Source organism: Lycium barbarum, chromosome 1, assembly GCF_019175385.1.
Source record: "Lycium barbarum isolate Lr01 chromosome 1, ASM1917538v2, whole genome shotgun sequence".
In the NCBI taxonomy this organism is placed as follows: Eukaryota; Viridiplantae; Streptophyta; class Magnoliopsida; order Solanales; family Solanaceae; genus Lycium; species Lycium barbarum.
Window position 1 is genome coordinate 60,956,296 of NC_083337.1, and position 15,229 is coordinate 60,971,524.

The 15,229-nt window shown below is 40.2% G+C and overlaps 3 protein-coding genes across 3 annotated transcripts; all 3 read left to right on the top strand.

Moving 5' to 3' along the window:
• Positions 1 to 10,152: 10,152 nt before the first annotated feature.
• On the top strand, positions 10,153 to 11,292 carry LOC132611975 (uncharacterized). Its single transcript, XM_060326330.1, has 2 exons — positions 10,153 to 10,794; positions 10,825 to 11,292. Exons 1-2 carry the CDS (start codon positions 10,153 to 10,155, stop codon positions 11,290 to 11,292), a joined length of 1,110 nt encoding a protein of 369 aa, XP_060182313.1.
• Positions 11,293 to 11,382: 90 nt separating this feature from the next.
• On the top strand, positions 11,383 to 12,772 carry LOC132611981 (uncharacterized). The gene is made up of 4 exons (XM_060326337.1): positions 11,383 to 11,549; positions 11,644 to 11,740; positions 11,933 to 12,258; positions 12,343 to 12,772. The coding sequence occupies exons 1-4, from the start codon at positions 11,383 to 11,385 to the stop codon at positions 12,770 to 12,772; spliced, it is 1,020 nt and encodes a 339-aa protein (XP_060182320.1).
• Positions 12,773 to 12,790: 18 nt separating this feature from the next.
• Positions 12,791 to 14,221, top strand: LOC132611987 (uncharacterized). The gene is made up of 3 exons (XM_060326342.1): positions 12,791 to 13,001; positions 13,107 to 13,585; positions 13,715 to 14,221. Exons 1-3 carry the CDS (start codon positions 12,791 to 12,793, stop codon positions 14,219 to 14,221), a joined length of 1,197 nt encoding a protein of 398 aa, XP_060182325.1.
• Positions 14,222 to 15,229: the final 1,008 nt, after the last annotated feature.

Sequence of the window (15,229 nt, forward strand, 5' to 3'; positions counted from 1 at the left end):
CAAAAAAAGAAAATTTGGATGAACTGGCTGAAATTGCCATACGCGTTCGCGATAGAGCCATCGCGAACACGAAGGCCAATTATTAAGTTGGTTCCAGCGACTTTGACCCCCTATATAAAGGGTAAAACCCCTTTATTTTCATCAGTTATTTCCCAAAAAAACAGAGAAAACAGATGAGGGGGGCTTGAGGATATCAGAAAATTGAGTGATTTTGAAGTGGCGGAGTGTTAGTTTAGGTTTGGATAGCGCAGTTGTGATTGTCGTATTGTTTTGCGGTGGATTTTGGTTTGGATTCTGGGCGAACACTGAAGATATTGCTTTTTTAGTAAGAACAAAGTATGAATCTCTCCCTATTGATATCAATCTTGGTTTCTTTACCGACATAGAGTTGTTAAATAGTTACAAAATAATTTTGTTGGTGGAAATAAGAAATAAGCACCATATGGGGTGTTTATGAAGTACTTTGGTATTGAGAATATTATGATTGATGTTGATGTTATTCTTATTGTTGGTTACTGAATTGAGATTTCGGGCCAGGCATATAAACAAGGAAGATGCTACCCTATTTTTGGCAGGATATAAAATAATTTGATTTGAAACCTGTCACGACCCAAACCGATGAGCCGTGACGGGAGTCTGACCTCTAGCGACCAAACACCCCTAAACACGTATCTGAAACATACAGACATCAAAGGCTCATAAATGGCATAAACTGATCTCATAAGAAGAAAACATCAGAACTCTGTACAATCAGCATATATATACACAACATGCAGAAGAACAATGCAAGCCAGCTAGGCTGCTTCATATACTGTACACAAAAGAATAGAAGTCGACAAGGCTACATCGTCTAACTACTACATACAACTGTTTACAGACCTCTACTGGAAAAAAAGTTATAGAAAGGACGGGACAGGGCCCCGTCATACCCATATGTATACACATCTCAAAAGGGGGCATACCAAAACTAACTGTACCCCTGGATCAAATGGAGCGTACTGACCACTGCTAGATCTAGAGGTCCTATTAAGCTGGACCACCTGTCTGTCTCCCTGTAACAGTGGGCATGAACGCAGCCCCCCGAGCAACGGGGAGTCAGTACAGTAATGTACCGAGTATGTAAGGTATAAGAATAACATATATACATAAGAATCATAGATAAGATTTGGACTCATAAACTGAAATGACTGACTGCATGTACTAGTATGAACTAGTATCTGCCTAAATCTGCATAAATCTGTATAACTGACATTGCCTCTGTGGGCACATAATATGCATGCTCATACCTATCAATGATGGTCGTGCATCTATAAGTGCACGTATATAACGCCTGATATGTGTGTGTGCGTATATAATGCCTGATGTATGTGTGTATATAACGCCTGTAAAGCCTTTATGGCATCTCATCATATCACATCAGCTCCTTTGCGTCCATAATCAATAAAATCAACATAGTGGTAGTGCGTATATAACGCCTATATCTCTTCTCATACTTTACATATATCTAATATTCGTGTATATAACGCCTTCTAGTCACGAGTCAATGTACATAATTATATGATGAATGTAATGCATGAACGAACTATATGCACGGAGCTGACTACAAAATACTAGACCCATGAACGGAAGGATCACTTATAAATGAGGTACATGACATCAAATACTGAAGTACTTCTAATGCTTCTAAGAGTAGAGTAATGTGGAAGCTCGCTTACTCGCTTGTTGGATCATATCATAAGAGCATGGCAAAAGAAAGAAAGAATGGCCTTAACATACCTTGAAGTATACTCAATCGTCCCACTTCTACCTCTCGAACTTGCAAGTCTACAATTAAGAGACCGTAGGGCTTAGTTAGACTATTTACTTCACTTACTAACCTCCTTTAGATGCATATAGAACTTAACGATTTGTAGACAATATTTTCCTTATAAGCTTACAACTTTCCAACTTCTCATTCGATCCAATGTCAACCACAATATCCATAACACGATGACAACACATACATATATATGAAATCCATTCCCAATCATCTCTTATAATAACCCTAAGTCGCTATCTTGTCTTTCATCAAATTACCATCCCCACAAATACCCCCTCTTTACATAGAATCACTAAAACTCTTGATACTCAACTTAAATATAAAGGTAGAAATCATTTACATACCTTGAAGTGTCAAGGATCCCAAGAATCACTTCAACTTCAACTCCCTAACTTCACAACCTTGAAAAAACCCTAGAAGCAACCTTCTTCTTCACCATCTTGGGTTTACGGGGTCCGGGTCTTGTCAAATCTCTACTAATATGAAGAAAAATATTGGGAGAGAATATGTTAGGGTTTTGAAATAGGGTCGTGAACCACCTACTTATACTTGGAAGCCAAAAAGGCAACAACGGTCCGGTTTGACGAGCGTTTCCACGGCACGTCGACGTGTCGACGGTCCGTAGACTTGCTCCGTGGACCTGCTCCTGCAGATGCAAGGATGCGGGATTCTGTTGGCGCCGCACATCGACGGTCCGTCGACTATGTCGATGACCGGCCAACGATGGCTGGTGTCCTGCATATTTTTCTGATTCTTTTCAGATCGCGTCGATTCGATTCGCTCAACTTCTAACTCTATAAATTTCCAGGAATATCTGCTGGTACCCTCGTACACGGGGTAAGGCATTTTCTACCACCAAACTGGGGCTCGGGTCTCTAATCTAAGGGCACCCGACGAGGAAACCATAGGTTCTACCACTACGAACACGAGGGGTGTAACATTCTCCCCCCCCCCCCCCCTTAGGAACATTCATCCTCGAATATTCGAATAATCCAGGGTTATAAAATTTTCGGCAGAGTTTCCCCTGTACTTATATCAACCCATCCTGCACGCAGCAACCCAAAATAATGCAACACAGGGCCACATACTATAACACACAATACCATGGCCTCACATGATCAATCACGATAACTGAAATGAAATAATACCTGGGGGTGCTGATGCCTAAGACCGAACCTCCTGTACAGCTGGGAAACAATGTGGGTACTCAGTCTTCATTTCCACTTCCGCTTCCCAAGTCACTTCCTCAACATTCTTATTCCTCCACAAGAGTTTAACGGAGGCTACATCCTTGGTCCGCAACCGACATACCTGTCTGTCCAATATAGCCACTGGACCTTCTTCGTATGATAACTGCTCGATCACCTGGATATCATTCACTGGTACCACTTTCGAAGGATCTCTGATACACTTACGAAGCGTTGATACATGAAATACTGGATGTACCGACTCTAACTCAGAAGTCCATCCTAGCTCATATGCCACTGTACCCACTAAACAAATGATCTTATATGGCCCGATATATCGGGGGCTCAACCTACCCTTCTTTCCAAACCTCATCACTCCCTTCATAGGCTAAACTTTTAGGAACACCCAGTCGCCTATCTCGAACTCTAGCTTACGTCGCCGATTATCCGCATAGGATTTCTATCGGCTCTGAGCTGTTAGCAACCTCTCTCTAATCACCTTCACCTTATCAACTGCTTGCTGAATTAAATCAGGGCCTACTAACTTATTTTCTCCGACATCGAACCGTCCTATAGGCGATCTGCATCTCCGCCCATATAAGGCCTCATAAGGAGCCATCTGAATACTGGAATGGTAACTGTTGTTATATGCAAACTCGATAAGTGGCAAATGATCACCCAACTGTCTTAAAAGTCAAGTACACAAGCTCTAAGAATATCCTCAAGGGTCTGCATAGTACGCTCTGCTTGTCCATCTATCTGGGGGTGAAACACAGTACTAAGACTCACCTGAGTCCCCAATCCCTGCTGAAAGGACTTCCAGAATTTGGCTGTGAACTGTGTTCCCCCTATCTGAAATAATGGTTGTAGGCACACCATGAAGTCGTACAATCTCCTTAAGATAAAGTCTTGCATAATCCTCGGCTGCATAAGTAGTTGTGACAGGCATAATGTGAGTTGACTTTGCAAGCCTATCAACTATGACCTATATCGAATCACACTTTGTCTTAGTATGGGGAAACCCTGTAATAAAGTCCATATTAATTACTTCCCACCTCCATGTCGGAATCTCTATAGCCTGCAATAGACCTCTAGGCTTCTGGTGCTCTATTTTGACCTGCTGACAATTTGGATACTGAGTGACAAATTCTGCTATATCTCTCTTCATACCATCCCACCAATAAACTTCCGTGAGATCATGGTACATTTTCGTTGAGCCTGGATGAATAGAATAGCGGGAGTAATGTGCCTCTCCCATAACCTGTTGACGAAGCCTTGCAACATTAGGGACATATAATCTGCCTCGATACCTGAGTACTCCATCACCTATGATCACAAAAGGTTTCTTTTCTTTCTGAGGTGTTGTATCTCGGTAATGAACTAAAACAGGATCCTCATACTGATGCTCCTTTATCTCTACTACCAAGGATGATACCGTTGTGTCTTGAACAGTAACTCCTGCATCCCCCGAATCTATCAATCGAACTCCGAGGCTAGCTAATCTATGAACCTCACAAACCATTTCTCTTCTCTCTGGCGGCACGTGAGACAAGCTACCCATAGATTTACGACTGAAGTCATCGGTTACTACGTTAGCCATCCCGGGATGGTATAGAATATCCACATCATAGTCTTTTAACCACTCCTACCATCGCCTATGACGCAAGTTCAAGTCCTTCTGCTTAAAGATGTACTGGAGACTCTTATGATCAGTATAGATATCAACATGGACACCATATAAGTAGTGCCTCCATATCTTCAAGGCATGAATCACTGCCGCTAACTCAAGGTCATGGGTTGGATAATTCTTCTTGTGCTTCTTCAACTTCTAGAAGCATAAACGACAACTTTACCGTGCTGCCTCAACACATAGCCCAATCCAACACCTGAGCATCACAATATACCATATAGCCATCTGCTCCTTCTGGAAGAGTCAAAACTGGTGCTGAAGTTAACTTATCCTTCAACGTCTGAAAACTCTGCTCAAGAGCATTTGTCCATTGGAACTTAGCTGATTTCTGAGTCAATTTGGTCAATAGGGATGAAAGAGAGGAAAATCCTTCTACAAACCTTCAATAATAACCTGCCAAGCCCAAGAAACTACGTATTTCTGTTGGTGCCGTGGGCCTTGGGCAATTCTTCAAAACCTCAATCTTCTGGGCATCCACTCTAATGCCTTCCTCTGAAATAATGTGAGCCAGAAAAGCAACAGAGTTCAACCAGAACTCACACTTAGAAAACTTGGCATACCACTCTTTACCTCGAAGAATTCCAAGCAATATCCGTAGATGCTCTGCAGGATCAGCCTCTGACAGCGAATATACAAGAATATCATCTATGAACACGATCACGAACAAATCTAAAAAGGGCATGAATACATGATTCATAAAATCCATGAATACAGTTGGGGCATTAGTTAGCCCGAACGACATAACACGAAACTGATAGTGGCCATATCTAGTCCGGAATGCCGTCTTCGGAATGTCCTCTTCCTTGACCCTGACCTGGTGATACCCTGATCTCAAGTCCATCTTCGAGAAATATTTAGCACCTTGCAAATTATTGAATAAATCATTGAGCCTCGGAGCGGATACATATTCTTTACAGTCACCCTATTCAGTTGCCTATAGTAAATACACATTCGCAAAGATCCATCCTTTTTTCTTGCAAATAGCACAGGCGCTCCCCACGGTGATGTACTAGGCCTGATAAAGCCCTTCCTGATTAAATCTTTCAACTGCTCCTTCAATTCTTTGAACTCCGTAGGTGCCATCCTATAAGGAGAGATAGATATTGGTTGAGTGTTTGGCAATATGTCGATAGTGAAATCAATCTCCCTCTCTGGGGGAATGCCTGGAAGCTCATCTGGAAATACTTCTGGGAACTCATTAACCACAGGAACAGACTGAAGAGTCGGCGAATCTGCTTGAACATCTTGAACTCAACTAGATGAAAAATATACCTTTTTCTGATCATTCTTTCTGCCTTAAGGTAGGAAATCAACCTACCCCTCGGCGAAGCGGCATTGCCCTTCCACTTTAGGACTGGGTCACCTGGAAACTTGAATCGAACCATCTTTGCTCTACAATCAACATTAGCATAACAAGAAGCCAACCAGTCCATGTACATAATAACATCAAAATCACCATACCTAACTCAATTAGATCTGCTATGGTATGGTTGTCACAAACTATAACAACACAGTCTCGGTATACCCACCTAGCTATAACCGGATCACCAACTGGCGTAGATACCTCAAAAGGTTTAATCAACTCAGGCTTTATTCCAAACTTGCCGGCAACAAAGGGCGTAACATATGATAACCTGGAACCTGGATCAATCAATCCATAAACATCATGGGAGGAAACTGGTAATATACCTGTAACAACATCAGGAGATGTCTCACGGTCCTGTATACCAGTCAATGCATACATGCGGTGCTGAGGACCACTCGAGCTGGATGCTCCACTCCTCCCCCTACCTCGCCCTGCTGGCGTCTGGAAAACGTGCCCTGAAGGGCGCACTGCAGAAGAAGAGCCAGCCACAGACCCTGTAGGCTGAACCACACCTGTACCAACCCCCATCGGGCACTCCCTCATCCTGTGGCCTGACTGGCCACAAGTATAGCAACCATCCGAACCCAGCCGATACTGACCTGCATGTAACTTGCCATACTGGGTACATCCCGGCAAAGGGGGCCTCATCTGACTTGAATTTGGTCGGTACTGAGAGCCTGATGCTCTAGAACTCTTGCCGGCTACGGAATAAGAAGATCGATCAAACCTCGGACCTGGAAACCGTAAATGGTACACCCTGCCGGCCGATAAGAATATCTGGAATGCTGCTGTCTCTGTCCTCCCCTGAACTTGCCAACCATATCAAAAGATCTAGCCCTCTCACCACGGCTCCTGTCACGCTCACGCTCTATCCTCCGCTGGCGTTTATGAACCTTCAAATTCGGTGCAGACGCCTATATACGGGAGATGTCCATGCCAGGCTGTATTGCAGCATTCATGCACTCATCTATTATACCTTTGAAATTTTTTGTCGTCGTGTATTAAATGAACCAATGCGAGCTTAAGGGTAACAGGAAGTTCTTAAGACTATACGACAGATATTTAGTGGTCTTAGAATGCATACGTTAAGGCTTTGAAGTTATGAGAATTGATGAAATAAGGATTGATAAGGACAAGTGGAGTACAAGTGGGGTTTAGGAAAGGTTTCGTCAATTATTGCGTTAAGAATTGTTTGTTAAGGCCTTGATGGCGAGTTATAGGGATGTTTAGATCATTAATGAAGTACTAAACAAGTGTTAAGAAGGTTGTGTAAGGATTGGATATCAAATGAAATGACGAGGACAACTTCGGAAAAACTGTGAGTTACACGACCACATTATACGGACCGTGAAATTTTATACGAACCGTATAATGGTCAGTATAACCCAACAACAACAATGTTTTCCATGGTGGTGAACCACAGACACTTATACGGACCGTATAAGTGGTCCGTATAAGTCCCGACAGACTGATTAAGTTGTAATTATAAATACATGTTCCCACTTTATTTTCTCATTCTTTCCACTTCTCCACTTCTCTCTAAACTTCTAGAATATTCCATACATATCATTTTCAAGAATACAAGGGGAAATCAAAGGTTAATACCATAAATTCAAGTGAATAGAGTGCAAGCAATCTCTTTGGAAGTGTGGCACGTAGAATCCTTAGAACTCATCTCTCTCTTCTCTCTCCTCAAAGTTCATGCAAACCCTAATACTACAAACCCTATCCTAACCGTAATATGGCTATTCCGGCCACTGGTCAGCTGTCGTCGGCGGCTGACCAGCCACTCCCTCTAACCTCCTCAATCATATTCCCACCCCTACCTCAATCCAACATACCACCTTCATCTTCATCTCAACCAAACCCTAATGCTTCAAACCCTAACGTAAACTCTTCTAAATACCCTTCTTCTTCAAAAAGCTTTGCCAATACATTAACAGGTAGAGAGGAAATATGTACAGCAATAAAGCAGCAATGTGAGCCTATACCTAGGAAGAATCTAACATATATTGATGGTATTCCAATGGTGAAATGAACCGAGGCTGAAATTAAACGAATGGAGATATTGGAAGACTTTCAACATGCAGTCATAGGCAAATATTCTAATGGGTGTCCTAAGTTGGAAGAACTCTGCAACATTATACCATCACAATGTGGTTTAAAAGGTGACTGTAAGGTTGGTTTATTTAGGCCAAGACATGTATTGCTCAGATGCTCACTGATGGAAGACTTTATCAATCTTACGTCTAGAGGACCATATTATTTGAAGGCTAAAGATGGTGTTACTTATCAGATGAGGCCCCTTATTTATGATTCTAAGTTCAAAGTTGATGAAGAAACATCCCAGGCAATGGCGTGGATTTCTTTTCCAAACTTATTACCTACTTTATTTGTCAAAGAATCTTTGTTTACTATGGCTTTTGCTGTTGGAAAGCCTTTACAGTTGGACTTGGCAACCATAAACAAGACTCGACCAAGTTGTGCTCGTGTCAAGGTCCAAGTTGATCTTCTTGCTGAATTACCTCAGTTTCTGATGTTGGAAATAGAGAATGAGGATACAAAGGACATCAGGAAGATGAAAGTCAAAATTCAATATGATTTCTTACCAAAATATTGTACTGAATGTAAGATTCAAGGCCATTCTAGAGATGAGTGTAGAATCCTTCATCTTGAATTGAAGAAAACAGCAGATGTTGAGGTTACAGGCTCAGATAAAGGGGTGAAGGATACAGAAAATCAAGAGGCACAAGCTGTTAAGGATAAAGGCAAGCAGGAGGCACGTAGATGGTATCATGGCAGAAATTATCATATGGTGAAGTATGTCCCAAAAACTAACGCTTCTGATAAGGGGAATGAAAGCAAAGTTGAGAATGCTGAGGCAAAGAATAATGCTGATTCAGAAGTACAAGTGATGGTGCAAAACAAATTTGATGTGCTAAACACTATGGAGGAAGGTGAGATACCAAGTACAAGTACATCCAAAGCTGGGGGGGGGGGGGGGAGAACTATAATGCAAACGGCAACAAGGATGGTCAAAGTAATTAGGTGGAGACTAGGCTGAATAATGCAGATACTACTCAAGTTTCCACACAAGGTCAGCTATGTGTCAGGAAGTTATGCCATGCATTATTCACGAAAAAGAAGTTCATAGCTCATGGGCTAATGAGGTGGAGGCAAAGGAATTGAATACAGGAGAAAGGCAATATGAAGATGGAGAACAAATTAATACTGATGGAGACTCTAGTAAAACGGACAGTGTGGAAGATTCATATCATGGTGGCACCAATACAGCAAAACAGGAATTGAATACAGGAGAAAACCAACAAGAAGATGGAGAACAAGGTAAAACTGATGGAGAATCTAGTAAAAAGGATAGTGTGGAAGAAGGCACTAATACAGCAGAAAAGGGAACAAGTTTGAGGCAAGTAGAGATTCCAGACAAAGAGGAGGTGGAAAAACAAACTACTCATCTAGATCATGATGAACATGTGGATTTTGATGATACAGGATTAGATGGAGTAAAAGAGGCTACAGAGGGTTCTCCCTCAGTGATAATTCATAATCCTAAGCAAAGAGAAGGAAAAGTGCAGGAAAATGTGCAATCAATAGAGTCAGCAGTAGTGGATGTCACAAGTGACAAGATGAAGAAGCAGGTGTATGTGGAGAAAGATGGTGATCCACCAGATCATTCTTCCTCAGAAAAGGCAATGGTTATTTCACATACTGACCATCAACAGGTGACATTTTGTAGAAAGTCTTCCCCAGTCAAAGAACTACATGACCTGATCTCTCATAATATAGATGGCTTGGAAGTAGAGGAGGATGTCACAGATCTCCTTAAAGAAGACAAGGAGGAGAATATTAAGCAAAATAAGGAAAACATTCTTAAGCAGGCTGATATATCTCCTAATAGCAAGTCTAACAATAAGGGTCATAAGAAAGGCAAGAAGAATGCCATTGATAAGCAAATTCCACTCAGGGTGGTACCAAATAGGAATGCTACTAAATCTAATGTTAAATGATGCTGAAGTCATTCATTTGGAACATTAGGTCAGTAAAGACACAAAAAGCCTTTCATAGGGTACAAATGTTAAACAGACATCACAAATTCTTTTTGATTGCTCTCATGGGACCATTTCAAAAGGTCAGGATAATAAACTATTATAGAAGGAGGTTGGGCATGTGCTTAGCCAATGCCAACAGTAATGGTAAAATTTGGTACTTTATGGTTGATATTATAGATGTAGAAGTTATAATGGATTCCCCTCAGCAGATTACTTTGAAGCTGTTTTTACAAGATTTGAATCAGCACCTTATTACTACTTTAGTATATTCTAAATGTAGTGCTTCTGAAAGGCTAGAGTTGTGGGAGGATATCTATCATCTCTCCAATACCTTATCTTGTTCTTGGTTAATAGGAGGAGACTTCAATGTGGTTCTGAATGATGAAGAAAAGATAGGGGGTAATCCTATTCAACCTCAGGATATAGAAGACTTTGCTTTTTGCATAAACTCCTGTGATCTTGAAGAGGTAAACTTTAAGGGTAGTCCCTTCACTTGGTGGAATGGTAGAGCAGATGAAGCACGTATTTTTGAGAGAATGGATAGGATGTTGGTGAATTCATTGCTTCTTGACAACTTTGGAAATATTGAAGTGGAACATCTTGCAAGAACTGGATCAGATCATGCTCCACTTATGCGTTCCTATGGTGATAAGCATCAGAATCTGGTCAGACCTTTTAAATTTCTATCATTCTAGATAGAACATGCAACTTTCTTGGATACAGTCAGGCTGAATTGGTCCACTTGGGAGCATGATGATCCTATCATAAATTTCAAAAGCAAGATGAAAAAGCTGAAAGGAGTGTTATCTAAATGGAGCAGGGAAGTGTTTGGTGATATATTCAAGAAGCTGATCATAAGGGAGGAAATAGTGAGATTAAAGGAAGAGTTGTTTGAACAAAATCCAAGCCAAGTAAATAGAGTGGTTTTGCAGAAAGCTCAGGCTGAGACTAAGAGATATTTGCATTATGAAGAAGAGTACTGGGGACAAAAATCAGGCCTGGATTGGTTTGTAGATGGAGACAAAAATACTAGATTTTTCCATAATCTAGTAAAGGGTAGAAGGAAGAAACTGCATATCAAAAGAATTCAAAACTCAGATGGTTCATGGATTGAGGATGATGATCAAATGGCAGATAAGGCGGTGCTCTTTTACTCTCAATAATTTTCACAAGAAGAGTTAATTGGAGATGAAAATTTGTTTTCACTCATTCCTGTTTTGATTGACCAAAACAGAAATGATCTTCTTTGTCAAATGCCTAGTGTTGATGAAGTCAAAAAGGTTGTTTTCAACCTTAGTGGATCAAGTGCTAGTGGACCTGATGGTTTTCCTGGAATTTTCTATCAGACATATTGGGACATTATTAGCTTGGATGTATACAAGATGGTGGTGGCTTTCTTTCCGGGTCATACTCTTCCAAAGTCAGTCACTCACACAAATCTTGTTTTACTACCAAAGAAAGAGTTGGTTCAAAGTTACTCAGACTTAAGGCCTATAAGTTTAAGTTCATGATAGATTGGAGACTGTGCTACCTCAGTTGATTTCTATTAATCAAGCAAGTTTTGTTCAAGGGAGCAGCATTATTGAGAATGTGCTATTGGCACAAGGAATAGTGACAGACATCAGAAAAAGGGGCAAACCAGCAAATGTAGTGATCAAATTGGACATGGCAAAAGCCTATGATAGAGTATCTTGGTCATATTTGATAAAGGTACTTAGCAGAATGGGATTTGCTAGTCAATTCATTGACATGATTTGGAGGTTGATTGCAAATAACTGGTATTCCATCCTGTTCAATGGTCAGGCCAAAGGATTTTTCCATTCAACCAGGGGTGTGAAACAAGGTGATACACTTTCACCTGTATTGTTCATCTTATCAGCAGAGGTGTTATCAAGAGCTCTAAATGCAGAATTTGACAATGCTGAGTATGTGGGCTATGGCATGCCTGAATGGAGTCAAAATATCAATCGTCTGGCTTATGCAGATGATACTATAATATTTGCATCTGCAGAAGGGGAGTCATTGAAGAGAATTATGAAGATACTGCAGGAGTATGAGGCAATTTCAGGTCAGCTGATCAATAAAGGCAAGAGTGCCTTTTATATGCATCACAACATTTCTGGTGCATTGTCTCAGCAGGTGGAGCAGATTATAGGCTTTAAAAGGGATTAATTTCCATTAAACTACTTGGGATGTCCTATATTTCATTGAAGGAGGAAAAAGGTATATTACAATGACCTTATCAAGAAGGTGAAAAACAAGCTGCAAAATTGGAAAGGAAAATTGCTCTCCTTTGGTGGAAAAGCAGTTCGTATCAATAGTGTGCTTCAGAGTATTCCAATATACATGCTGTCAGCTGTTGTTCCAACAAAATATACCATTAATGAGCTTCATAAAATCTTTGAAAGTTTTTACTGGAGCACTAATGAAGAAGGTAAAAGCAGGCACTGGTCCTCTTGGGACAAGGTTTGTTTACCAAAAGAAGAAGGAGGATTAGGATTCAGATCTCTAGATGATGTGTCTAAGGCCTTTTTTTCAAAATTATGGTGGAAATTTAGAACATCAAATACATTATGGTCAGCCTTTATGTGGAATAAATATTGCAAGAAGAAGAAGCCTACAGAAGTGCAGTGGAAAGGTTGATCACAAGTGCGGAAAAGAATGATAGAAGCAAGGGATCAGGTAGATCAACAGAGATGGTGGGAACCTAGAAATGGATCATGTGATGTACGGGAAGATAATTGGACTAAAATTGGTTCACTCAAACAGGTAATACCACCAGATTTTCAGATTGACACCAGCATTGAAGAAGTATCACACTTTATGAATGCAGAAGGCTGGGATGTACAGAAATTGCATGACAAACAGCCAAGTAATGTGTGTGATCATATCCTACAAGAGTTGAGTATAGTGGAGCATTCAGAGGAGAAAGATAAAGCCTGGTGGATGGCTAGTACTACATGAGATTTCACTGTAGGGAGTGCTTGGAATTTGCTCAGGAAAAAGGCTCAAACATCAGTTCACTTCTCAAAGTTGTGGTTCAAAGGAGTTCTATTCAAAATATCATTCTTCCTTTGGAGATTGTGGAAGTTCAAAATACCAGTGGATGATGTACTAAAGAGAATGAATATCAGCATTGTATCTAGATGTAGATGTTGTCTGAACCCTCATCAGGAGGAGACAGTTCAACATCTATTCCTAACAGGTGAATTTGCAGCAGAAATTTGGCAATATTACAATGCTGCTGTGGGGATAATTATGCCAAGGATTCAGATTCATCAGACAATAGTGCAATGGTGGTATATGCAAGGTCCTACAAAACTCAATTTAGTGATGCAGGCTGCACCAGCATTCATATGCTGGCAATTATGGAAGAGAAGAAATACTATCATGCATGGGGGTAAGATGAATAAACTAAAGGTGATAAATGGGATCAACTATAATCTGCAACAACTGGTGAAGACATTATATCCTTGGCTAAGAAATATTCCACATGATTGGCCTCACATGGTGAAATATTTAGAGGATTACAGGCCTAGAATAGGATATAAGATGGTGCAATGGAAATTTCCTGATGCTGGCTAGTTCAAGTGCAATACAGATGGGGCATCTAGGGGTAATCCAGGGTTGAGTTCAGCTGCTTTCTGCATTAGAGATGAGGTTGGAAACCTGATATATGCTGGGGTAAGAAGAATATCTGATACAACTAACATCACAGCAGAATCTATAGCTATATTGGATGGAATTGAGTTCTGTATTAAAAATGATCTGGTGCCTGTAATGATTGAATCAGATTATCTGTCTATGATAAACATTATTCAAGGAATATGGGAGATTCCATGGAAGATCAGTATGGAAGTTAAGAAGATCAACTTCTGGAGGAATAAGGGACAAGTGCAGTTTGCTCATATCCTTAGGGAAGGAAATGCACTTGCTGATTTTTTAGCTAACCTAGTTTTTGATTTTGCAGGTACAGTTCAGTTTCATTCATTTGCTGAGTTGCCAGCAGGTGCAAAGAAGATTCTCAATGTTGATAAGATGATGATTCCTAATTTCAGAAGCAAGATCTATAGAAATAGAGAACCAGACTGATCATATGCATATGATCTCTATATACATGCCAACAAGTGATTACACAAGATTCAGTTACACAAGGCAGTAAAGGTTCATGATAACAGTTTCATAGGATTGTTGTAGTCCTGGTTGGATGACTAAGGTTATCCTTGTTAGTGTGTGGTATTAACAGAAATGTTCAGCCTATTAACAGGATCTCCTTAGTTACCTAGTCCAGCAACAAACATTCAACATAGTTTCATGTGTAAGATTGATCAGAGACATTGGACAGCAAAGGACAACAACTATGAGGAGCTTTATACCACACTTCTTTTTGAAATATTTTCAGTGAGATTAGATACCATAGCACCTGGTGAGAGCTTGAGGTGACTGATAATGGCATCAATCCAAAGAAGGAGTGCTCTTGTTTGCAGTTTTTCATTGTTTCTCTTGGCTGTTCAAACAAGGCTTAGACTTTATTATCATCTCCAAGGATAGTGTAGTATAGCTTTTTACATCTTTCTTTCACTTCTTTTCATTTTATTTCTTTTTGTTCTGTAAATACCTTTATTTATTTTAATAAAATCCAACAGCATCAGGCTGTTTAAAAAAAAAGCTCTTTGGAGTTGCTAGAGTCAAGAAATCCCTTGGAAGTTGAAGCTAGGGTTTTCTTCAAGTGAGGTATTGCCACCCAAAACCCGTTTCTACGCATTCAAAGGTGAGTTTCATGATTATTCCATGTTTTTTAAGGTATTGAAAGGTTGAAACACTTGGATTATGGAAGAAGATGGAAAATGGATTACAAAAGATGAGATTAGTGGCAATTGTGAATAGGAGATTAATATGAATCATGAATATTGATATATTGTGATTGTAAGTATGTTATGAACGACAGTTAGAACATGGAATAAGTATTATATGTGAGAAAATGCAATAATGAATTATGACCAAGATTATGGAGAAATTAGAGTGAAATTGTGAAATATGGGTAATATAGAAGAATGATGATTGTTGCTTGTGATATTGTGAATGTTGTTATCGATGTTT

Bases quoted from the DNA above. Each gene is read 5' to 3' on its own strand.
- LOC132611975 (XM_060326330.1), top strand. From the start codon at position 10,153: ATGTTAAACAGACATCACAAATTCTTTTTGATTGCTCTCATGGGACCA. The intron at 10,795-10,824 runs GTCAGACCTTTT...CTATCATTCTAG, and splicing joins GTGATAAGCATCAGAATCTG to ATAGAACATGCAACTTTCTT.
- LOC132611981 (XM_060326337.1), top strand. From the start codon at position 11,383: ATGCCTAGTGTTGATGAAGTCAAAAAGGTTGTTTTCAACCTTAGTGGA. The intron at 11,550-11,643 runs GTCAGTCACTCA...AGTTCATGATAG, and splicing joins CCGGGTCATACTCTTCCAAA to ATTGGAGACTGTGCTACCTC. The intron at 11,741-11,932 runs GTGACAGACATC...TTCAATGGTCAG, and splicing joins TGCTATTGGCACAAGGAATA to GCCAAAGGATTTTTCCATTC.
- LOC132611987 (XM_060326342.1), top strand. From the start codon at position 12,791: ATGATAGAAGCAAGGGATCAGGTAGATCAACAGAGATGGTGGGAACCT. The intron at 13,002-13,106 runs GTAATGTGTGTG...ATTTCACTGTAG, and splicing joins ATTGCATGACAAACAGCCAA to GGAGTGCTTGGAATTTGCTC. The intron at 13,586-13,714 runs GTGAAGACATTA...GATGCTGGCTAG, and splicing joins ACTATAATCTGCAACAACTG to TTCAAGTGCAATACAGATGG.